Source organism: Lontra canadensis, unplaced genomic scaffold, assembly GCF_010015895.1.
Source record: "Lontra canadensis isolate GAN:19392208 unplaced genomic scaffold, GSC_riverotter_1.0 scaffold17, whole genome shotgun sequence".
NCBI classification, from domain to species: domain Eukaryota; kingdom Metazoa; phylum Chordata; class Mammalia; order Carnivora; family Mustelidae; genus Lontra; species Lontra canadensis.
In genome coordinates this window covers 1,210,077-1,229,036 of record NW_022631011.1, presented here as the reverse complement: position 1 = coordinate 1,229,036, position 18,960 = coordinate 1,210,077, and the positions used below count along the sequence as shown (strand labels likewise).

The following is an 18,960-nucleotide window of genomic DNA, read 5'->3' as shown; positions in this document are numbered from 1 at the left end:
ATGTTGGCTGTGATGCCAAATATAGGTTCCAGAAAAATGACAAAAAAGGATCAAATAGGAAATAAATACTTATACATGAGAAGACTTCAACTCTTACTTCCCAAGGGTGTTAATAATTTCTTCATCAAAATTTTCTCTCCTTTAAACAAGATGCTTTCTTGAAAATATTTCAACTGAATAAAGGCAAATGAAAATAGCCTTCTATGGTTATGCAACTCTCAGAGACATTTACAAACCTGTACCAAGAACAGTTAGTTCCAAATGTAATAAACAATAGTGAACTATAAATTAACAAACCCTTTGGTTGGGCTGCTTTGTGTTTCTGACATAAAGATGCATTTCCTTTTGGCAGGCGGGTCTTCCTCTTCATCAGAAGAGCTTTCTATTGTTAGGTCAATAACATCCACTTTCTTCTTGCTTGTCTCATTGGCTACAGTCACTGAACATGGCTTAGTGAGGACACTTGAACCTGATGTGGGGAAGAGAAGTAAAAGAAAAAAAATCAAAGGTGGGACACAAACTCTAACCTTAAGTCTTAACTGTGGAGCAAGTCCAGGAGAATATACAACCAGTAAAGACACATACTGTGCCCAATGGATAGAGACGAACTCCTTAACTCCAGACATTTGTCTATAAAGTGACTGCTTAATCTGGGGACAAAAAGTAAGCTCTATGCATGGCCAGAGTGTCAAAGCCTCCTTCGAACAGCATGCTCTTATGTCCCCAGGACTGCCAGAGGACGTGCTCAAATCCTGCTGCTCACACTGCCTGCCTCCCCAGGTAAGCAGTCATTTTATAGGCAGCCTAGGGTTAGGGGTCCAATCTCAGCCACAGGCAAGAGTAAGTGGCTTCATGGGCTGTGTATTCTTACAGATGTGCGGCACTGTTAAGTCAGAATCAGATACTTTCACTCTAGCAAAGCAACAGTACTCATGTCAGGATACTGTAGAGGCCCCTCACCATAAGCCAGAACCTGATAAAAATTTAAACCTTCATGAGCTGAAAAAACTCCAAACTTCTCTTTTAAATTATTCAGACAGTTAAAGCTTTTCTTATCAACTATCTATTAATCACTTAGGTCCTCCTTTCTGCCCTCATATACTATATGTTAACACACCAGTTCACAGAAATTACATTATGCCCTGTAATCTCTTTAACAGAAAACTAATGCTGGCTGATAATGGAAAAGCAGCAACTAATCAACTATATCACTGTTCTTCTCAAAGATGAGGGAAACCTTGATCGTAATTCTACCTGTAGGTTCAGTAACAATCACAGGAGAATGAATTTTTTTAAAGTAGGTTCCACACCACAATGTGGGGCTTGAACTTAGGACCTTCAGATCAAGAGTTTCATTCATAGTGAATGAGGCAGCCAGGTGCCCCAGGAGAATGATTAATATTAACATGAATCTTTCACTTTTTACTCTTGAGTACCCATTATTCATTACACTGGTAGAGTGTCAAACATAATCAGCACAAAGCATAAATGTAGTGAGTGGACTATTATCAGATAAAAAGAAAATTTTAAGTTCACCTACAGGTTTCAATTATGGTACTGCCCTAAGTTTCTCCACTCAGTGTGGCTGGGTAGAGAGAGCTGAGTATACATCCTAGGTAACCAAGGCAATGGTCAAATTCCTTCCTATAAAGAAATGGAAACAATCTGTTCACTTTTTTAGCAACTGACCTGTGAGCACCTGCCCCCACCCTCCACTGATGGATTCTGCCTCTCTAAGCACACCTCCACTGGCAGTTCCCCCAAAAGGTACTCTACAAAGAATCCTGAAAAATCGTCCATAAAAATGTCATTTATAAGGCGCCTGGGTGGCTCAGTAGGTTAAGCCTCTGCCTTCGGCTCAGGTCATGATCTCAGAGTCCTGGGATCGAGCCCCACATGGGGCTCTCTGCTCGGCGGGGAGCCTGCTTCCCCTCTCTCTCTCTGCCTGCCTCTCTGCCTGCTTGTGATCTCTCTCTGTCAAGTGGATAAATAAAATCTTAAAAAAAAAAAAAAAAGTCATTTATAACTTTTCATTTTGTAACAAACACCATATATTAAAATAACTTCAGATGATTGTTTCATTTACTTTACATATAAAAATATATTATGAAAAAGCTAATTAGAAGATGGTATAAACTTTAGCACATTTCTGAAGGAAAGAGTAAAAATCATTCGGGGGAAATTACATATGTAACAGATGATCAAAAGATAAAGTTCGCAAACTGAGCTCCAAATGTAGTTCTAGCGGCCAAGGTTAACAATAAAAACAACACTGTAGGAGTCTCATTGCTTTGCTCTCTGTAGCCATTCTGCACATACTTTCTATTTTTGTACATGGCTGGCTGGACACTTTCATAGCTTCTTTCTTCGGTCTCATTGGACACCAAGTGCCATCCTCTTGGAATTTGATCTCATCCACATCAGAACAGTCATTGAGAATTTCCATAAAAAGCCTATGAACCAATTAAGAATTGCATAAATGTAATCAATGGCTTTGTTCAACGGTGAACTAACAAAGTAATACATATACTGCCTTGGAGATGAAAATAATGCTATCTTTTTTGTTTGGTGTTTCAATAACTTCACATTTTACAACAACTACTACATCCCCTCCTCCTAGGTTTTAGATCTCTAATGAGCAACATAAGTGACTTACTGAGTATCATCTAAGAAATCAGTGACTAAACAGAAAGACACCTGGAGCCTCCTAACTGGGATTGGCCAGTAAGAACAATTTCCAACACAACATATAAAACAAACATAAGGAAATATAAAGGTTATTATATGAAAAATAATTTATAAGCTTATTCTCAAGAAAAAAGGATCATCAGGTAGGGAAAAGGAGGATTAGGGACATGAAAAAATTTAAAATAACTCTGCATACAAATTATGTTCTATGTCCATAGTGAAATTCGAAATCATCTTCAGAAAAATATGTGGAAAATGCCAATATTTTGAAACTAAACAAAACAACCAATGAGACAAAAAAAAAAAAACCCACATAAAAATATAAATTAGAAAGTATTTAGAACTGAACAAAAAGGAAAATATAATAAAATTTGTGGAATATAGCTAAAGCAGTACTTGGAAGAAAATTTATAGCACTAATCTTCCTATATTAAAAAAGGACTCAAATCAATGACCTCAGCTTCTACCTAATGAAACCAGAAAAAAAATTAAAATTAAACATGAAAAGGGAAATAACAAAGAAAAGAAACAAACGAAATAGAAAAAAAAAAACAAAAAATCAATGAAAACAAAAAGCTAGGGCTTTAAGATCAATAAAATCGACAAACTTCTAGCCACACTAATGCTCAAAAAGAAATAGATAACCTGAGGAAACCCAGGTATATTAAAGAAAATGAATTTGTAGTTAAAAACTTTACCACAAAGAAAAGCCCAGTCCCAAACATCTTCACTAGGGAATTTCACCAAATATTTGTGAAGACATGATACCACCACTTCCCAACTCATTTGCATGAGGTCAACATTACGGTGGTATTAAAAGGAGACAAAGGGGATGCCTGGGTGGCTCAGTGGGTTGAGCGTCTGAGTCTTGGTTTTGGCTTAGGTCAGTATCTCATGGGTAGTGGGACTGGGCCCGGCGCAGGGCTCCATGTTCAGCACGGAGTCTGCTTGAGAGATACACTCTCTCCTCTCCCTCTGCCTTTCTCCCCACAACCCATGCTCATGCTGTCTAAAATACACAAGTAAATAAAATCTTAAAACAAAAATAAAACAAAGACACTACAAGAAAACAACAGACCAATGCCCCTCTGAGTTTAACAATAAATACGAATGGTAACACAATGCTAGACTAAAATGTATATGAGGCTGTACTGACTGTTTACATATGCTAACACGTAGGCTGGGATACACTTACCCATCTAAAATGAGACTTTCATAGGCAGCTTTTTTATCACACACGGGACAGATCCAGGTGGGCTTCTTCTCATTCATTTGCAGATAAAGGGCAGCGTCAAAACACTGCAGATGTGTACAAGTCACTGCACGGCACGGGATTGTCAACCTCATTTTCCCTAACTACAGGACAGGGAAGACAACAGGGGGAAACTTTTCAGAAAGGAGAATAAAGCCTCAAAGGCAAGGATCACTCATAAAAGTCTGAAAAGATCTTATGAGAAAATCAAAATGAAAAAATTTAAACCAGAATTTATCTCTATCAAGATTGCTACATGTTTCACTTGTATTCACTGATGGCCCTATGATTTTTAAAAGCCCATTTCACATTTTTAAAATAATCAACATGCAAATTCACAGGAAGAAAAATGTGACTCTTTCTTACCTGTTCCCCTATTTAGAGGGAACCACTGTTGCCCATCTCTTGCTTGTCCTTGCACTGGGTCTACGCATAATCAAGTATGTATTTAAAAAATTTTCCCAGAAATGGTGGCATGCAATCCACACAATTCTGTACCAACTGTCACATAATATCCTTGGTGACTGTTTCATACATATCAGAACACAAAAAGCTACCATGATATGAAGGTATCATAACTGATAATGAAGCGTATGATATGAAGGCTCATTATTTATTTAACTAGTACCCTGCCCTAGCGACAGACGTTTAAATTGTTTCCAATCTTTTATGACTACAAATAATGCTGCAGTAAATATCTACAGGACGGACTCCTAGAAGTGATATTTTGCGGTCAAAGGGAAAGTGCATTTATGATTTCTGTCACACTGACAAAAGGTCTCCCACAGAAGCTGCCTACCTACCAATGTATGCACATATGTGTATCAGTGCACTTGGTTCCCCTCAACCTTGCACACACAGTGCTGTAACTCTGATCTCGGCCAACCTGATAGGTGAAAAAACCCCATTTTGTTGTGAACTACACTCCCTTATTTTAAGTAGAGCTTCTTTTTTACTTCTAAGAGCCATTTGTGCTTCTAAGAACCGTCTATTCATAACCTTTTCTCATTTTCCATTTAGTCTTTGGTATCTATCTACAGCAGCTCTATATTAAGTCAGCCTCATATATATGATGATGTGAACTGCAAATATATTTTTCACTTATGAGAATTTTTTACTTGTGTATAATCACATGTGCTGATATTCCGATATACTTTTATATAACTACAGTGCTCTGTTCAGTTCTTATTCCAGCGGGTAGAGGTATGCCAACACCAGGACACACACCCAGATTAGATGGAGTCTGTCGCTATAGCCTTTCAACAGCCCTCCCTATGTACTTCCTTACAGAAAATCTCTCAGCTTACAACCAGCTGTGTGTTATTCGGATAGAAAATCTGTTTCTCCCACTAGACTCTAGACTCCACAAGGACAAGACCCATGTCACTGCTCACCACTGTAATCCAAGTGTCACAGCACAGCACCTAAAATGCAGCATGTGCTCAGAATCTGCTGATCAGATGACAGAACAAAGACAGACAGACTAGAAAAACAGCAATGGGAAAGAAAGGGAAGCAGGAAGGACTTCTTTATGGGCACTATAACGTCTAGAAAAATTCACAGCAAAATTACACTGTTAACTTTGCCTGAGGGGTAGGAGTCTTAGAATGCTCCTGTTTGGTACCCCCCACCCCGCCTTTATGGTTTAATCTATAATTTCTTTCTTCTAAAATGAACATTTGTTTATTTCGTAATCAAAAAAATTAATTTAGCCAAGTTGTCAGCATAGCAATAACTATTGTTTGTATAGTTGTACTTACATAGAAGGCACGATGTTGATGACTTTATATTATGAAGTGACACTTTATATTTAAACCTAACAACTGCACTGTATGACTCATCTAGAGACATTATTGTCTCCCCCACTCCCACCCTGAGAACACCAAGGCACAACGAAGCTAAGTAATGACTACCATTACAAAGTTAGAAAGTGGCAGCGCCAATATCTGAACCGAGCAGCTCTGGCTCCAGAGTCCGTATCTTATCACTGTGCTATACTGACTCCATCTGAGTGTTTAACTAGAATTCTAAAAGGGATCTTGGAAGTTACAGTGATTCGCGCAAGTACATGGCACAACAGAACTTATTATTTAATAAAGAAAAAAGTAAGAATAGAACCTAAGGCATTTCATTTTCTTACAATATTTGCTTCCAAATTTTCCCTTCCTTTAATAACAGATTTTCTCCTAAGCCATGTGGAATCTTACTGGGCGCTAAGGATTTTTACATACATTTCACAGAATTCTCCTAACGGCCCTAGGACTGCAGAAAGACTAGTATCTGTATTTCTGCTTTTGAAATAAAGATGCTGAGACGACGTGAGGCCACAAACAACACACCCACTGAGACCCAGCTGGTGGAGCTCTAGCGCAAACACAAATGTTTACTTCCATGGGACTCCTCTTAGCTTTACAACATCACACATGGTGCTGGTTCTTGGTTCCAATTATCCACCTTTTCCTATTTTGCTAAGAGTTTTTGTTCTATTAGGAATGGAAGCTGACTGAATGCTTAGCACCCTAATGAGATGATCACAGGAATTTCCTGACCCCCTTCCCATTATTAATATAAACAATTTTCACAGTTTTTCTAAAATCAAACCATACTTGCATTCCTAAGAGGTATCCTTTTGTTATCATGTATTATTCTTATAAAATACCGGATTCTTTTTAAAGTAATGGATTCTACTGGCTAGTGTTTTGCTTAGGAATTTTTCATCGTTGCTTTTTATTTGGAAACAACCTAAATAATCACTAAAAAGGTTGGAACAAGTTAATTTACACCACACCCAATCAACAAAATGCCTGTATGATTAAAATAAGACATATCTACAGGTATTAATACTTAAAATATACTGTTAATTTTAAAACAGTAAACCACAGAATAGTATATGTAGCACAATACAATTTTTTCCAATAAACATACATAACTATGAACATAAAGTTCAGTCTAGAAAGATTTATTTCATACTACTAGTAGCATTACTTCTGAGTAAGAGATCTTATCATTTTCAAGTTTTAATGTCTGTTCTATTTGAATAATTTTATAATAAAGTAGTTACTATTTGTCAATTTCCATAACTTGTTTCCTTTAAATAATGCTCTAACTCAGCCTACTATGATTTCTTTGGAGGGGGTGGGGGCTCCTAGTTCTCATACTTTTGGCTTCAGAATCCCTTCACACTCTTAAACATTGAGAATCTCAAGGAGTTTTTATATATATAGATTATATTTACCAATATTTATTGTAGTAGCAATTAAAGCAGACATTTTTAAAACACAAGAACCCACAAATACACACTACATCAACGCTCGGAACACTGACATTACCAGTAGTCAGGTAATCCCTATTAAACACCACTGCCTACTCATGAGAGAATAACAGAAAAGAGACAAACTGCATCATAGTATTATTTTAAAAATTGCTCCGACTTTGTGAGCCTTTTCAAAGAGTCTCAGGGCCCCCAAGTATCCCTGAGCCATGCTTTGGGAACTTGCTTTTTTTCTTCTTCTTCTTAGGTACCACCTTCATCTCTCCTGTCACTGCCTTAAAATTTCCACGATACAGAGAACTGAAAACATTCACAACTATAGAAGCTGCTGATCCTAAATTTAATCCTAGTGGCTCACAAAAGTTAATGAGCATTTCTCAAGTTAAAAAAAGCATTTATTACCAACTGGCCAAATCTGATTAATTTCCTAATACTGATCATGGCGCGTCAACAAAAGCAGCTTTGTATGCATTAAATTCTATTTAGTCAGATGATGGATGGATGGATGGATGGATGGACGGATGGATGGAAGGAATGGTTCCTAAACAATGCAATACTTTTTTTGATTAGTAAAATATTTTTTAAGTTTTTACTTAAATTCCAGTTAACATACAGTGTAATCTAAGTTTCAGATGTTATGATATAGTGTTATGATGTTATGATATAGTGATTCAACACTTCCAAACATTACTTGGTACTCATCACAAGTGTGATGTACCCTTAATTCCCCATCACACGCCCCCCCCCTTCCCCTCTGGTGACCATCGGTTTGTTCTCTATAGTTAAGGGTCTGTTTCTTGGTTTGCCTCTCTTTTTTGTCCCTTTGCTCATTTGTTTTGTTTTTTAATTTTTTAAAAAAGATTTTATTTATTTATTTGACAGAGATCACAAGTAGGCAGAGAGGCAGGCAGAGAGAGAGAGAGGAGGAAGCAGGCTCCCCGCTGAGCAGAGAGCCCGATGCTGGGCTCGATCCCAGGACCCTGGGATCATGACCTGAACCGAAGGCAGAGGCTTTAACCCACTGAGCCACCCAGGCACCCCATTTGTTTTGTTTCTTAAATTCCATGTATGAATTATATCATATATAGTATCTGTCTTTCTCCGACTGATTTTGCTTAGCATAATACTCTCATGCTCTACCCATGTCATTACAAATGGCAGGATTCCATCTTTTTTTATAGCTGAGTAATATATCACATTCATCAGTCGATGGACCCTTGGGCTGCTTCCATACTTTGGCTATTGTGGATCATGTTGCTATGAACATCAGAGTGCAATGTTATGTACAGAGTACCTAAACTGATTTTCAGTTTGTTGTAGCCTAAATGCATCTACGTAAATTAAGAATGTATATAGTAAAAATGACCCACATCAGTGGATCCAAACTATACATGAGTCAGAATCTTAAAAGATAAAATCAAACCTAGCCCCCTTCTCTATCCCCCAGCCACCCAGCCCACCTCTGCGGGAAAGACAGAAAATCACTAGCTGATATTACTAAAATTGATAAATTTTAAAAACTGTAAAATTCAGACACTGTTCAGAAATATAATTATATACACTTAGATCCCTCCCTCGAACAACAGTAAAATTGCCTTCTGTAAGTCCCAAGGACAGAGGCTTTGGACTGCACTCCCCACTCCCCAGACTCAAGTCTACTCTGAATCATTTTACAAATATACTGTGAAATGGGACAAACACTTCTTCCAGTACCTGGCAGCTATCATTTTCTGATAGCTTCCTTATCCCAGGGTTCATGTCTTATCCTTCCAAATGCTTACGATCCACTCTGTGCTTCTGTATTTCCTAGCACCACTCTGGATCCGCTGCTACTTCTGCAGCCAATAGGCTGCACTCCTTTCTGCTCTTTTCAGCTAATACTGGTATTATCTCCTCCTCTCATCATCTAACTTCTGTCATCCATCTATTAAATCTGATCAAAACATCTGTTTGGTGTTCTAATTAACATGTATCATATACTACAGTTAGCTTCAACTTTGTGTTAACACTACTACAGCCTGGAAAGTACCACTTACTCTTTTCTTAGAAAGTGCTGAAAAAAATCAGGTAGTGTGATTTTTTTTCAAAGATCAAAAGATAATCTGCAAAAGAGACTTAGTGAAAAGGAACTGTTCCCTACTCTTATATAGAAGGAATCTTAACCGCTCTGATATACCACTTCCACTATTTTGAAAATCTGAGAATCTGTTAGTATGTCAGTCTCTTATGTTTTGTTTGGGTTGTTCTCATACAGAATAACACAGTGTTTTTAAAAAAAACAAAACAGAAAAAAAAAAACTTTAAAAAAAAAACAAGGTCAAGGAGACAAGACAGAAAATGGAATCATGTAACCGTTAGAACTCTTTAGGTAAGCTATCCAGAAGCACTTTCTTACTAACAGAATAGTGTGCTACTAAAACATAGAGGTAACATGAATTCCCTTCCCATGTAGTGATTATGCCTAGAATATAGCCAGTAAACAACATTTGCTCAATATACTAGGATTAAACTGTAAGAAACCTGTCAATATACGACTATTTTTGACCAACAAAATGGCAATCTCCTGTGTTTCAATTTAACATCCATTTTAACACGAGAGGGAGGAAAAGAGTAATGTGAAGACACTCAAAAGAAATCACGTCTCAAGGTCTGCACACAGCATGGGGGTAGAAGAGGAGGTCCTGGGTCCAAACACAAGCTCTCTTGGGCCTCTGCCACCACTTCAGGCATCAATGCTCCCCACCCCCGCTGCTGGAACAGCAGACTTTCTTCTCTCTGGATCTGACAACCACAGGTTCACCATTTCTAAGCAATCCAATTTCATGCATTTCTATTCCTTTTCAACAGAGCTAAGTTAGTTTAAGTTAATGGTAATTAAAAAATAAATTCAGAAAGAAAGAGATCTGCAAACATCACTTTCCAGGGTGACAGAGAGGTGAGCTTATATAACAAGGATATTTATATTTTAGCCCAATTTGGTATTATGGTATATTGTTAAGGTATCTTGTATAATGTCAGAAGACCAAAATTTTTATCCTTGTTTTGCTACTGTGTGATGTGGGTTATCCAACCACTTTTAATCTCAGTTCCCTCAACTACAAAATGTGAACAACTCTTCCACACAGGTTTGTTAAGACAGTTAAATTAAGAAGCACATCATGGGAACTCAACAAATTATTCCTTTCTCTCTCCCTCTCTCTGACACAATTCTCTCTCCACTTAAATACTGTACATTTCTCACAATGGCGGCTGGTCATGAGGTTCTCCCAAAACTACAATCCTGATTCCATGACTTTTCTCATAAAGTTCCTTGCATGTGGAAAGGTTCCCCTCCACCAGTACTGATTTTAGAGAAGCCTTCATCCACTATTCCTGACCTCTCCCTACGCTTAGCAAGGTTACATGTGGTATGTATGTCTTCGTTTTCTCATGTGAGTTAGTTTTATCTCTCAAAGTAGACTATTAACTTTCTGACAAGTTCTTATCAAGTCCTCGGTATTTTCTCCCCAAAATTAGCTCAGTAACAAGAACACAGGAGGATCTGAGAGTTGCTGACCGATTTCCACTCCATAGTCTCTATATAAAGAGACATAAAATTATTATGCAACTTAGAAGTGCATTACAAACAGATAAAGACATCTCAAACATTCTAATTCATTAAACCAGAACCATCAATTAGCATTTATTAGGTGATAGTAATTTTACTGCTATTTTTCAACACAGTCTATATTCTGATAAAAGGAGCCAACTCTCTATTCTCTCTAAATATTTACTATTAGCTGTAGACTATCTACAGCAAAAAAAAAAAAAAACTGTGACAGATTATTCTGAACCTAAAGCTCTCTTCCTTTTTTGAAACAATACCCTTTTAGATCTTTCCTTGCTTAGTCATTGTTTGAAGAACATTTGCATTCTTTAGAATTAGGTTTAATCATTAAAATTCCTGAATGGGAAAATGACAAAAGTTCTGAATTCTATCATAATGTATCATTCATTCCCACACTTACTTGTATAGGAAAATTAGTCATTTATAAAAAGTGAAACACCCCGGAATGTTTTTTTGCGTTACTTACAGGGCACATCAAGGATACCCGAAGGCTAGTTGTAGCAATTTCACTATCAGGATCTGCAGTAAGTTTTTCTTTAACTTTAAAAAGAAAAAGAATTTAAAAAAATTTTTTTAACTGTAATATTCTGAACAGGATTACAGAAATATATATCATCTTATTTAAAGTTTCCCAAACACTTTGAGTAGGTCAAGAAACTACAAAAAGCAAACAAAAAACCCCCCAAAATGTTAAGTATTAATGTAAAAACACAATCATACTTCCAGTATTAGGTTAAAGAACTACAAACTTGCAAACTCTAGATTCACATGTTTGATTGCATTTTTAAAGTAATTTCTTTCTAGAAGTAAAATTGCAGGTAAGGAAGAGTTTCAAAACAGACAACTATGTAAGACTGAAGAACAATATAACAATTGGGAAAGGAACTTGCAAAGGAGCTGTGCTTGGAGCTTCAGTGCTTTCCTCACACACGCACTCAGAGGACTTTTTGTTATGGGGTTCTGGTTGTTTCCAACAACTATTAAATTTGTAAACCGAAAAAGCCAAACACTCTTATACTTCCTTTAACAACTGAAAACTGAAAGAGATGCGCTAATGCCTCTGCAGTTTGATTTTCCCGGTAATGTACACAGGTTACAGTCTCTACAAGGTCACAAACATATGCATGGCCTCCAGGTGGTTAACACTCAGCACCATCATAGAGAAAAGGCAAGGAAATGGGAACTGGAACTGCAGTGGGATGAAAAAACGGAGGGAAGTGCTTCCTTGTCTTCCAGCTCTAGGCAGGAAGACCGCAACTCCGCTGTTTAATGATATGAGAATGGTTTAAGTACAAGAAATGCAAACCATTTCAACAGATCTACTTGGCTCCCTTTTCAATCTGTAGATTCTCTTCTCCTTTCCAGTTCATCCAGCGTTAAGTGAAGTAACTGGGGGAAAAATATTGTCTTTCCCAGAAAAATGTCTTGTTCAATTAAATTAAGTTACTGAATTATTTACAGTCTGAGTTAGACTTTTTCTCTATTATTATACGTTATGAAAGCAAAGTAAAAAATAAAACCTCTGAGAAGTCAAATATTATTGACAGATATCAACACTTCTTTTGCAAAAAGAGCTTTCTCGTTTAGAATTTTTTAAAATGTACATTGCATTACACACTGGAGGTTCTGAAGACTTGCATTCCTATTTGCGAGTCAACATATGCATCAAAATTACCATCAACCTGACATTTACCTAAATAAGTTTTCATAAAAAAGCCAAAAATCAGACCAGTGGGGATATAAAACTGATCCTTAGGAGTGATTTCTAAGAAGGGCTTTTCATTATAGGGCTCTGTTCATAAGAGTATTAACTCAAATTATTTTAGGTTTTTTTAATAATTCTTCACAAATTATCCCTGTATTGATGTATATTTAAGGCTTGGCTTGGGTTTTTTGTTTTGTTTTGTTTTGTTTTTTCCATTAAAGCATCTCAAATGCTCAGTCTTACAAACATTACTTACTTAGTGCTCTGGAATGATCAGGGTTTCTAATACCTTTCATTTTTAATCTCTGTAATAACATGGCTGATGTGAGCTGTCGTACAAGATATACAGACATGGAGTAATTCTACAAAGAAAGATAATCTGTATTAAAGATGAGAGATAATAGCCTATTTACATAAAATACCTGTCTAAGAAACTCTGGTTTCTAAAAATAACATTCAAAAATCACTTTCACAGGAAGGTCAAGGACTGGGAAGGGAACAAAATCAACTTAGCTATTTTAGGGAAGATAAAACTCAATCACATTAAAGGTATTTCTCAATCGTTTATCACTTTAAAACATCCATGTGAAAGATAACATATCTTAGATCTGTGTTTTCAAACTGTGTTTCTAATTTAGCATAACTGATTATCCTAGGGTCATCATGGCATGAATGAGAATGTACCCTCCCGGAATGCCCACTTCTAACTAAAATTTTGTTTTCATGTAATGGGACTGTCACAAAATTTTCACTGAAGAATGGGTTCCACTGCAGAAACAAAGTTTAAACACCAGTGGTCTGAATTAACATTTCAAATCCAGAGTTTCAAAGTTCTAATTCTGGCAGAAGAGACCACCTCTTCTTGAGGTGGCCTTGAACAAATCTTCAAATGAACCCAGTATCAGCTTTTTTCGGAGAAAAACTCTGACAAATTAACCCCTGTTTCCAAATGCACATTTTATTAGGGAAGGGACAGCTACTGTAGTATTTAAGACACACGAAGAAATGATACAAATCAAAAAGACAAGGCCAGAAAATAATAGCATCCAATCCCATACCTCTTAGATCTGGCACAAAGGAACCTTCGTTAGCTATTTATAGAGCTATGAAGAGATGAAATAGAATTTTACCTACATGCTAAAAATCTATCTTACTATTTCACTACACATATTCATTCAATTGGTCCTATAATAAACAAAATACTTTTAATAGTTATCAAGCCAAATACTGTAAATACCATTTTAATATCCTTCAACAGTCTTTTTAAGTATCTGAATACTCAATACAGTATGCATATTTTAAGTCAATTAATCATTTTAATTACAAGGAAAGTATATTACTCCCATTACACAGCAAAAAACCCTGCCAGATCTTCAATGTCTACAATTGTTTACTCAAAAATATATGTTAATAATTACGTCAAAAAGATACATTCTTCTATTCAAATTTCTCCCATTAGCTTTAAAGCATTAATACCTGCTCATTTACCAATGACCCTTGCATTTGCAAGATTTTACTTATCTTTAAACAGGCCTCAGGAAAGTAAGCAACTTTGCCAAAATCAATCAGTGGCCAAGTTGGGACTAAGTCAAGATTTTCTGAATCCTTACCCAATGCATCACTATACTGCACAGTTTGTACAAATGAAAAATATTAGGATCAGTGTCCTATGATAATACAGACAAGTTATGGTAAAAATTCAAAACTGAGAGCTCAAGAAAACAATCATTAGAGAGATAGTAATACTTTTTTTAGTCCAAATATTAATACAAAGCTATTCTTTATGTCCTCAACTCTGCAACTGCCTTGGTGTGACGACCAAAAATTCCTGCTATGAACAGATGACTCAATTTCTGTCAATAAAATAGGAATATTACCCTTTACCTCAATGAAATAGCAAGACTAAAGTTGATGTTCAGAAATTAACTGAAGACAAACCATTAGTGACTCTTAATCTCACAAAACAAACTGAGGGTTGATGAGGGGAGGGGGGTTAGGAGAAGGGGGGTGGGGTTATGGACACTGGGGAGGGTATGTGCTATGGTGAGTGCTGTGAAGTGTGTAAACCTGGCAAATCACAGACCTGTACCCCTGGGGATAAAAATATATTATATGCTTATAAAAAAATAAATAAATAAAATAAAATTTAAAAAAAAAATTAACTGAAATCTTTTTTGACATTCTATTATTTCTATATATAAACAAATAGTTGTAAACAGAAATCCCTTGTTGTATTAATCAGTATCCCATAACTAACATAACACATTTGAGACGAGGAATTAGTAGAAAGCCAGGATCATCAACCTACAGGTATTGGGAAAATAATGTAATTTTAAGTAAATATTTTCATATGAGATTCCCAAATTATCTGAAGTGACAGCTGTTCATGTAAAAGCTGGAACAGATTATTTCCAACCACACTTAACCATTTTCCTCAAAGTCTGATAAGCTTTGTCCCTCTTCATAAATACGTAACATTACCCAAAGTTTCCAGTTTCTTAAAACCCTACTTAAACACATACATAAACACAATTGTGATTCAGGCATTTCCTCAAGAAATACTGTAATTACACTCACTTCTTTTCCAAGAAAATAAAGAGATGACATTTAGGACATCTTGAACTTTTCAACCCTAAGAATCCCTACATCTCCACTCCTGAATTGAAAATCACTGCTTTTCAGGAATTAAGCTCAGAAAACTAACAGGTTAGAGCTAGTACCCTGAGCTAAGACAAGACAAATCAACTCCTAGTGAGATCACTTTCACGCGCTACCCAGAAGAGTCTTTACCTTTCCGATTTCTGACGCCCAAGAAATGGAAATTTGGTTTGGCACAGCTGAGGATAACCGAACTAAAGATGTAATATTCAAAGGGCGTCCAGGGCGCTTCTGTTCAATCCCATTTTTAGGTGGTGGTGCATAACCCTAGAACCATAAGAGAGAAAAATAATTTTAAATTCTCTGTTGGGGAATCAAACAATTTTCTCCAAGACCGACATACGTTTGCCTAATTTCCGTTACATAGATCCAATACATATTCTTATTTTATCCTGGAAATCACAAAATCTTCATCATAAAGTCACCAATCCAAAGAGGAAACAGACCTTTTAAGAAACGCTTTATTTCACAAGTTAGAAAAGCACCAAAAAATGTTGCATCATTAAATTTAAAGATACTAACATCTTGCCATACTATGAATCTTTTTCCTTTTTATAAATGATAAAGTTGTACCTCTTTGTATTAATCTATCGTAGGAGCTCCTATTTAAAACACATTCAAATACTGGGGATGGGAAAGAGGGAAAACAAAGTTTGGGGATTAAAGAACAAATTAATGCAAAAGTAAATTGCTAATGCTACATTAAAATAAACTTCCTCGCACAGCGAAGGAAGCAATCAACAAAACTAAAAGATAACCTGCTGAGTGGAAGATATGTGCAAATGACATATCTGATAAAGGCTTAGTATCCAAAATATATAAAGAACTTACACAACTCAACACTAAAAAAAAACACAAAAAACAAAACAAAATAATAATAATCCAGTTAAAAACTGGGCAGAAGATGAACAGACATTTCTCCAAAGAAGACATACGCATGGCCAAGAGATAAAAGAAAAGATACTCAACATCACTCATCATCAGGGAAAGGCAAATCAAAACTACAGAAAGATTATCACCTCGCACCTGTCAGAATGGCTAAAATCGGAAACACAAACAATGGTTAGCGAGGATGTGGAGAAAAAGGAATCCTTGTGCACTGCTGGTGGGAATGCAAACCGTTGCAGCCACTGTGGAAAACGGTATGGAGGATCCTCAGAAAATGAAAACAGAACTAGCCTACAATCCAGTAATTGCACTAGTAGGTATTTACTCGAAGAATACAAAAACACTAATTCAAAAAGATACATGCACCCCTATGCAGCATTGTATACAACTGCTCAAGTGTCCATAAATAGATGAATGGATAAAGAAGTGGTGCTGCATACATACAATGGAATATTATTCAGTCATTAAAAAAAGGAAATCTTGCCATTTGCAACCACGTGAATGGAGCTAGAGTATACGGCTAAGTGAAATAAGTCAGAGAAGGACAAATACCGTATGATTTCACTCATATGTGGAATTTAAGAAACAAAACAAGTAAAGGGGAAAAAAAGAGAGAGAAACCAAGAAATAGACTCTTAACTATAGAGAACAAACTGATGGTCACCAGAGGAAGGAGGGTGGGGGGACAGGTGAAATAAATTATAGGGATTAAAGAGTATGCTTTTCATGATGAGCACTGAGCAATGTATAGAACTGCTGAATCACTATAATATACACCTGAAATTAATATAACACTCTATGTTAACTATACTGGAACTAAAATTTTAAAACAATAAAAATTTTTAAAAATAAAAATAAAATATATTTACTATAATAGTTTATGGGGGAAAAAGAACAAATTAATGGATTTCAAAGGAATTATTAAAGTCTTACGAATGAAAAAAATGCTCTCCATTGCCTTCTTTCCAAGTAGAAAATAAATGGTCATTTTTTAAAACCAGAACATGTCAACAAAGAATAATCAATATTTCAATTGGCATTAAATTAGCTTGATGGCTGTAATACTGATATTTATGCTTTATTCTTTTTCTAATCACTAAGTAGTTGTTTTAAATAGCAAGTGCACTCATTTTTTATTCACATTACATCCAATTCTCAATTACCAAAAGACTTCTCAGTTTGTAATTTTCAAAACTAAAGTATTTTTTAAAGATTTTATTTTTTTGTCAGAGAGAGAGCGAGCACAAGCAGGAGGCGGTGGCAGGCAGAGGGAGACGCAGGCTCCCCACTGAGCAAGGAGCCTGAAATGGGAGTTGGATCCCAGGACCCTGGGATCATGACCTGAGAGGAGGCAGACGCTTAACCAACTAAGCCATTCAGGTGACCCTAAAGTAATAGTTTTTAGAAAATTAAAATTTCTTAGCTGTGAAAACATCTATATACTGTAAAGAAGATACCATATTTCACCGAATCTAAAATGCCACTGATGTAATTTAACTGAGAAGGAAAAAAAAACACACTCAGTTAATGATACAACCTAACATATCACTACTTATTCCTGCATGCATAGCAAAGAAATACAAGCAAAATGAACTGGCAAACATACTCCTTTTAAATATACAGAAAAATCTTCTGAATCACTTTTCACTCAGTCATCAATGCATATGTTTCATGGCATCTCCCTAAATGCCACTAAGAGCTCTGGAGATACAAGTATTTCTTATGACTATATTCTACTCCACCGGTATCCCTCGGATTTCCTTGCAGATCACTGATACCCTTAAGGTAACTGCATGTATTAATGCTGATACAATCTGGATCTTATGAGAGTGTACTGATCGAAGCTTTTCAGACAACAACCAGTATTTGTGAACCTTCCTTAAAATGCTCTTAAATCATCTGTTGCTTAAAAAAAACCGAAGGAGCAGAGCTAACCAGTCATGCCACAGGAATAACATCATGACTGTACTAGGCAATGACAACACACTATAGCTTGCCACCTGGTCATCAGCAACTGTAAGACACTTCTGGACTCTAGTGATGTGAAAAATATGCATGTTAGAAACAATGAAATACAGTATTGGTGGCATTACACCAGAGCTAAGGAACACAGTCTATCACAACTAAGGAACCTCTTCACTGCCTCGTAGGAGGTATGATAGTAATTATTCAGTGGGAATACACCTAACTTGCAAACTATGACTTGCATCAAGACTTGGAAAATCATTAAAAACAGTTTGGGCAGGGGAAGAAGGAAGGCAAAGAACATAACTTCAACAATGGCCATTACACTATAGAAAAGGGAAATTGTGTGTGCACCTGCGTACACGTGTACAGGAAGGTTATGCCCATCTCAAGTTATTCAAGTGAAATAAGACAAAAACAATTCAATCTCTTACCAAGACTCTACGAATTGGTTCAATGAGAAAAAATCATAAGAAATATCAACATTCGGGGCGCCTGGGTGGCTCAGTGGGTTAAGCCGCTGCCTTCGGCTCAGGTCATGATCTCAGGGTCCTGGGATCAAGTCCCGCATTGAGCTCTCTGCTCAGCGGGGAGCCTGCTTCCCTCTCTCTCTCTCTCTGCCTGCCTCTCTGTCTACTTGTGATCTCTCTCTGTCAAATCAATAAATAAAATATTAAAAAAAAAAAGAAATATCAACATTCTGGGCAATTCTGAATGAAACCTTTGTTTTATCTGTTTTCTGTTTTCTGGTATGTTCACTGGTAGGTTAGCCAAATAAAACAATGGCACAGGATCTGCCAAGATGATAAAAATAACTCATGAACTAGCCAAAGAGTAAACTCCCTAAACTGGAATCAAATAAACAATGTTTTCAGTCAGTCTGAAGAGGAAGAGAGCAACAAGAGAGGGGAGACTACGTGACTACA

The 18,960-nt window shown here is 36.4% G+C and overlaps 1 protein-coding gene across 7 annotated transcripts in view; it reads right to left on the bottom strand.

Moving 5' to 3' along the window:
* The window catches only part of PIAS2 (protein inhibitor of activated STAT 2), a 90,308-nt gene that overhangs the window by 17,769 nt on the left and 53,579 nt on the right, over positions 1 to 18,960 (bottom strand). For all 7 annotated transcript variants that reach the window (XM_032859469.1, XM_032859466.1, XM_032859467.1 and 4 more), the window contains exons 6-11: positions 15,314 to 15,448; positions 12,780 to 12,885; positions 11,285 to 11,358; positions 3,884 to 4,044; positions 2,320 to 2,453; positions 298 to 469 (exon numbers count right to left, since the gene is read on the bottom strand). In XM_032859469.1, coding sequence (XP_032715360.1) covers positions 298 to 469; positions 2,320 to 2,453; positions 3,884 to 4,044; positions 11,285 to 11,358; positions 12,780 to 12,885; positions 15,314 to 15,448 — 782 coding nt within the window. The remainder of the gene's footprint in view (positions 1 to 297; positions 470 to 2,319; positions 2,454 to 3,883; positions 4,045 to 11,284; positions 11,359 to 12,779; positions 12,886 to 15,313; positions 15,449 to 18,960) is intronic.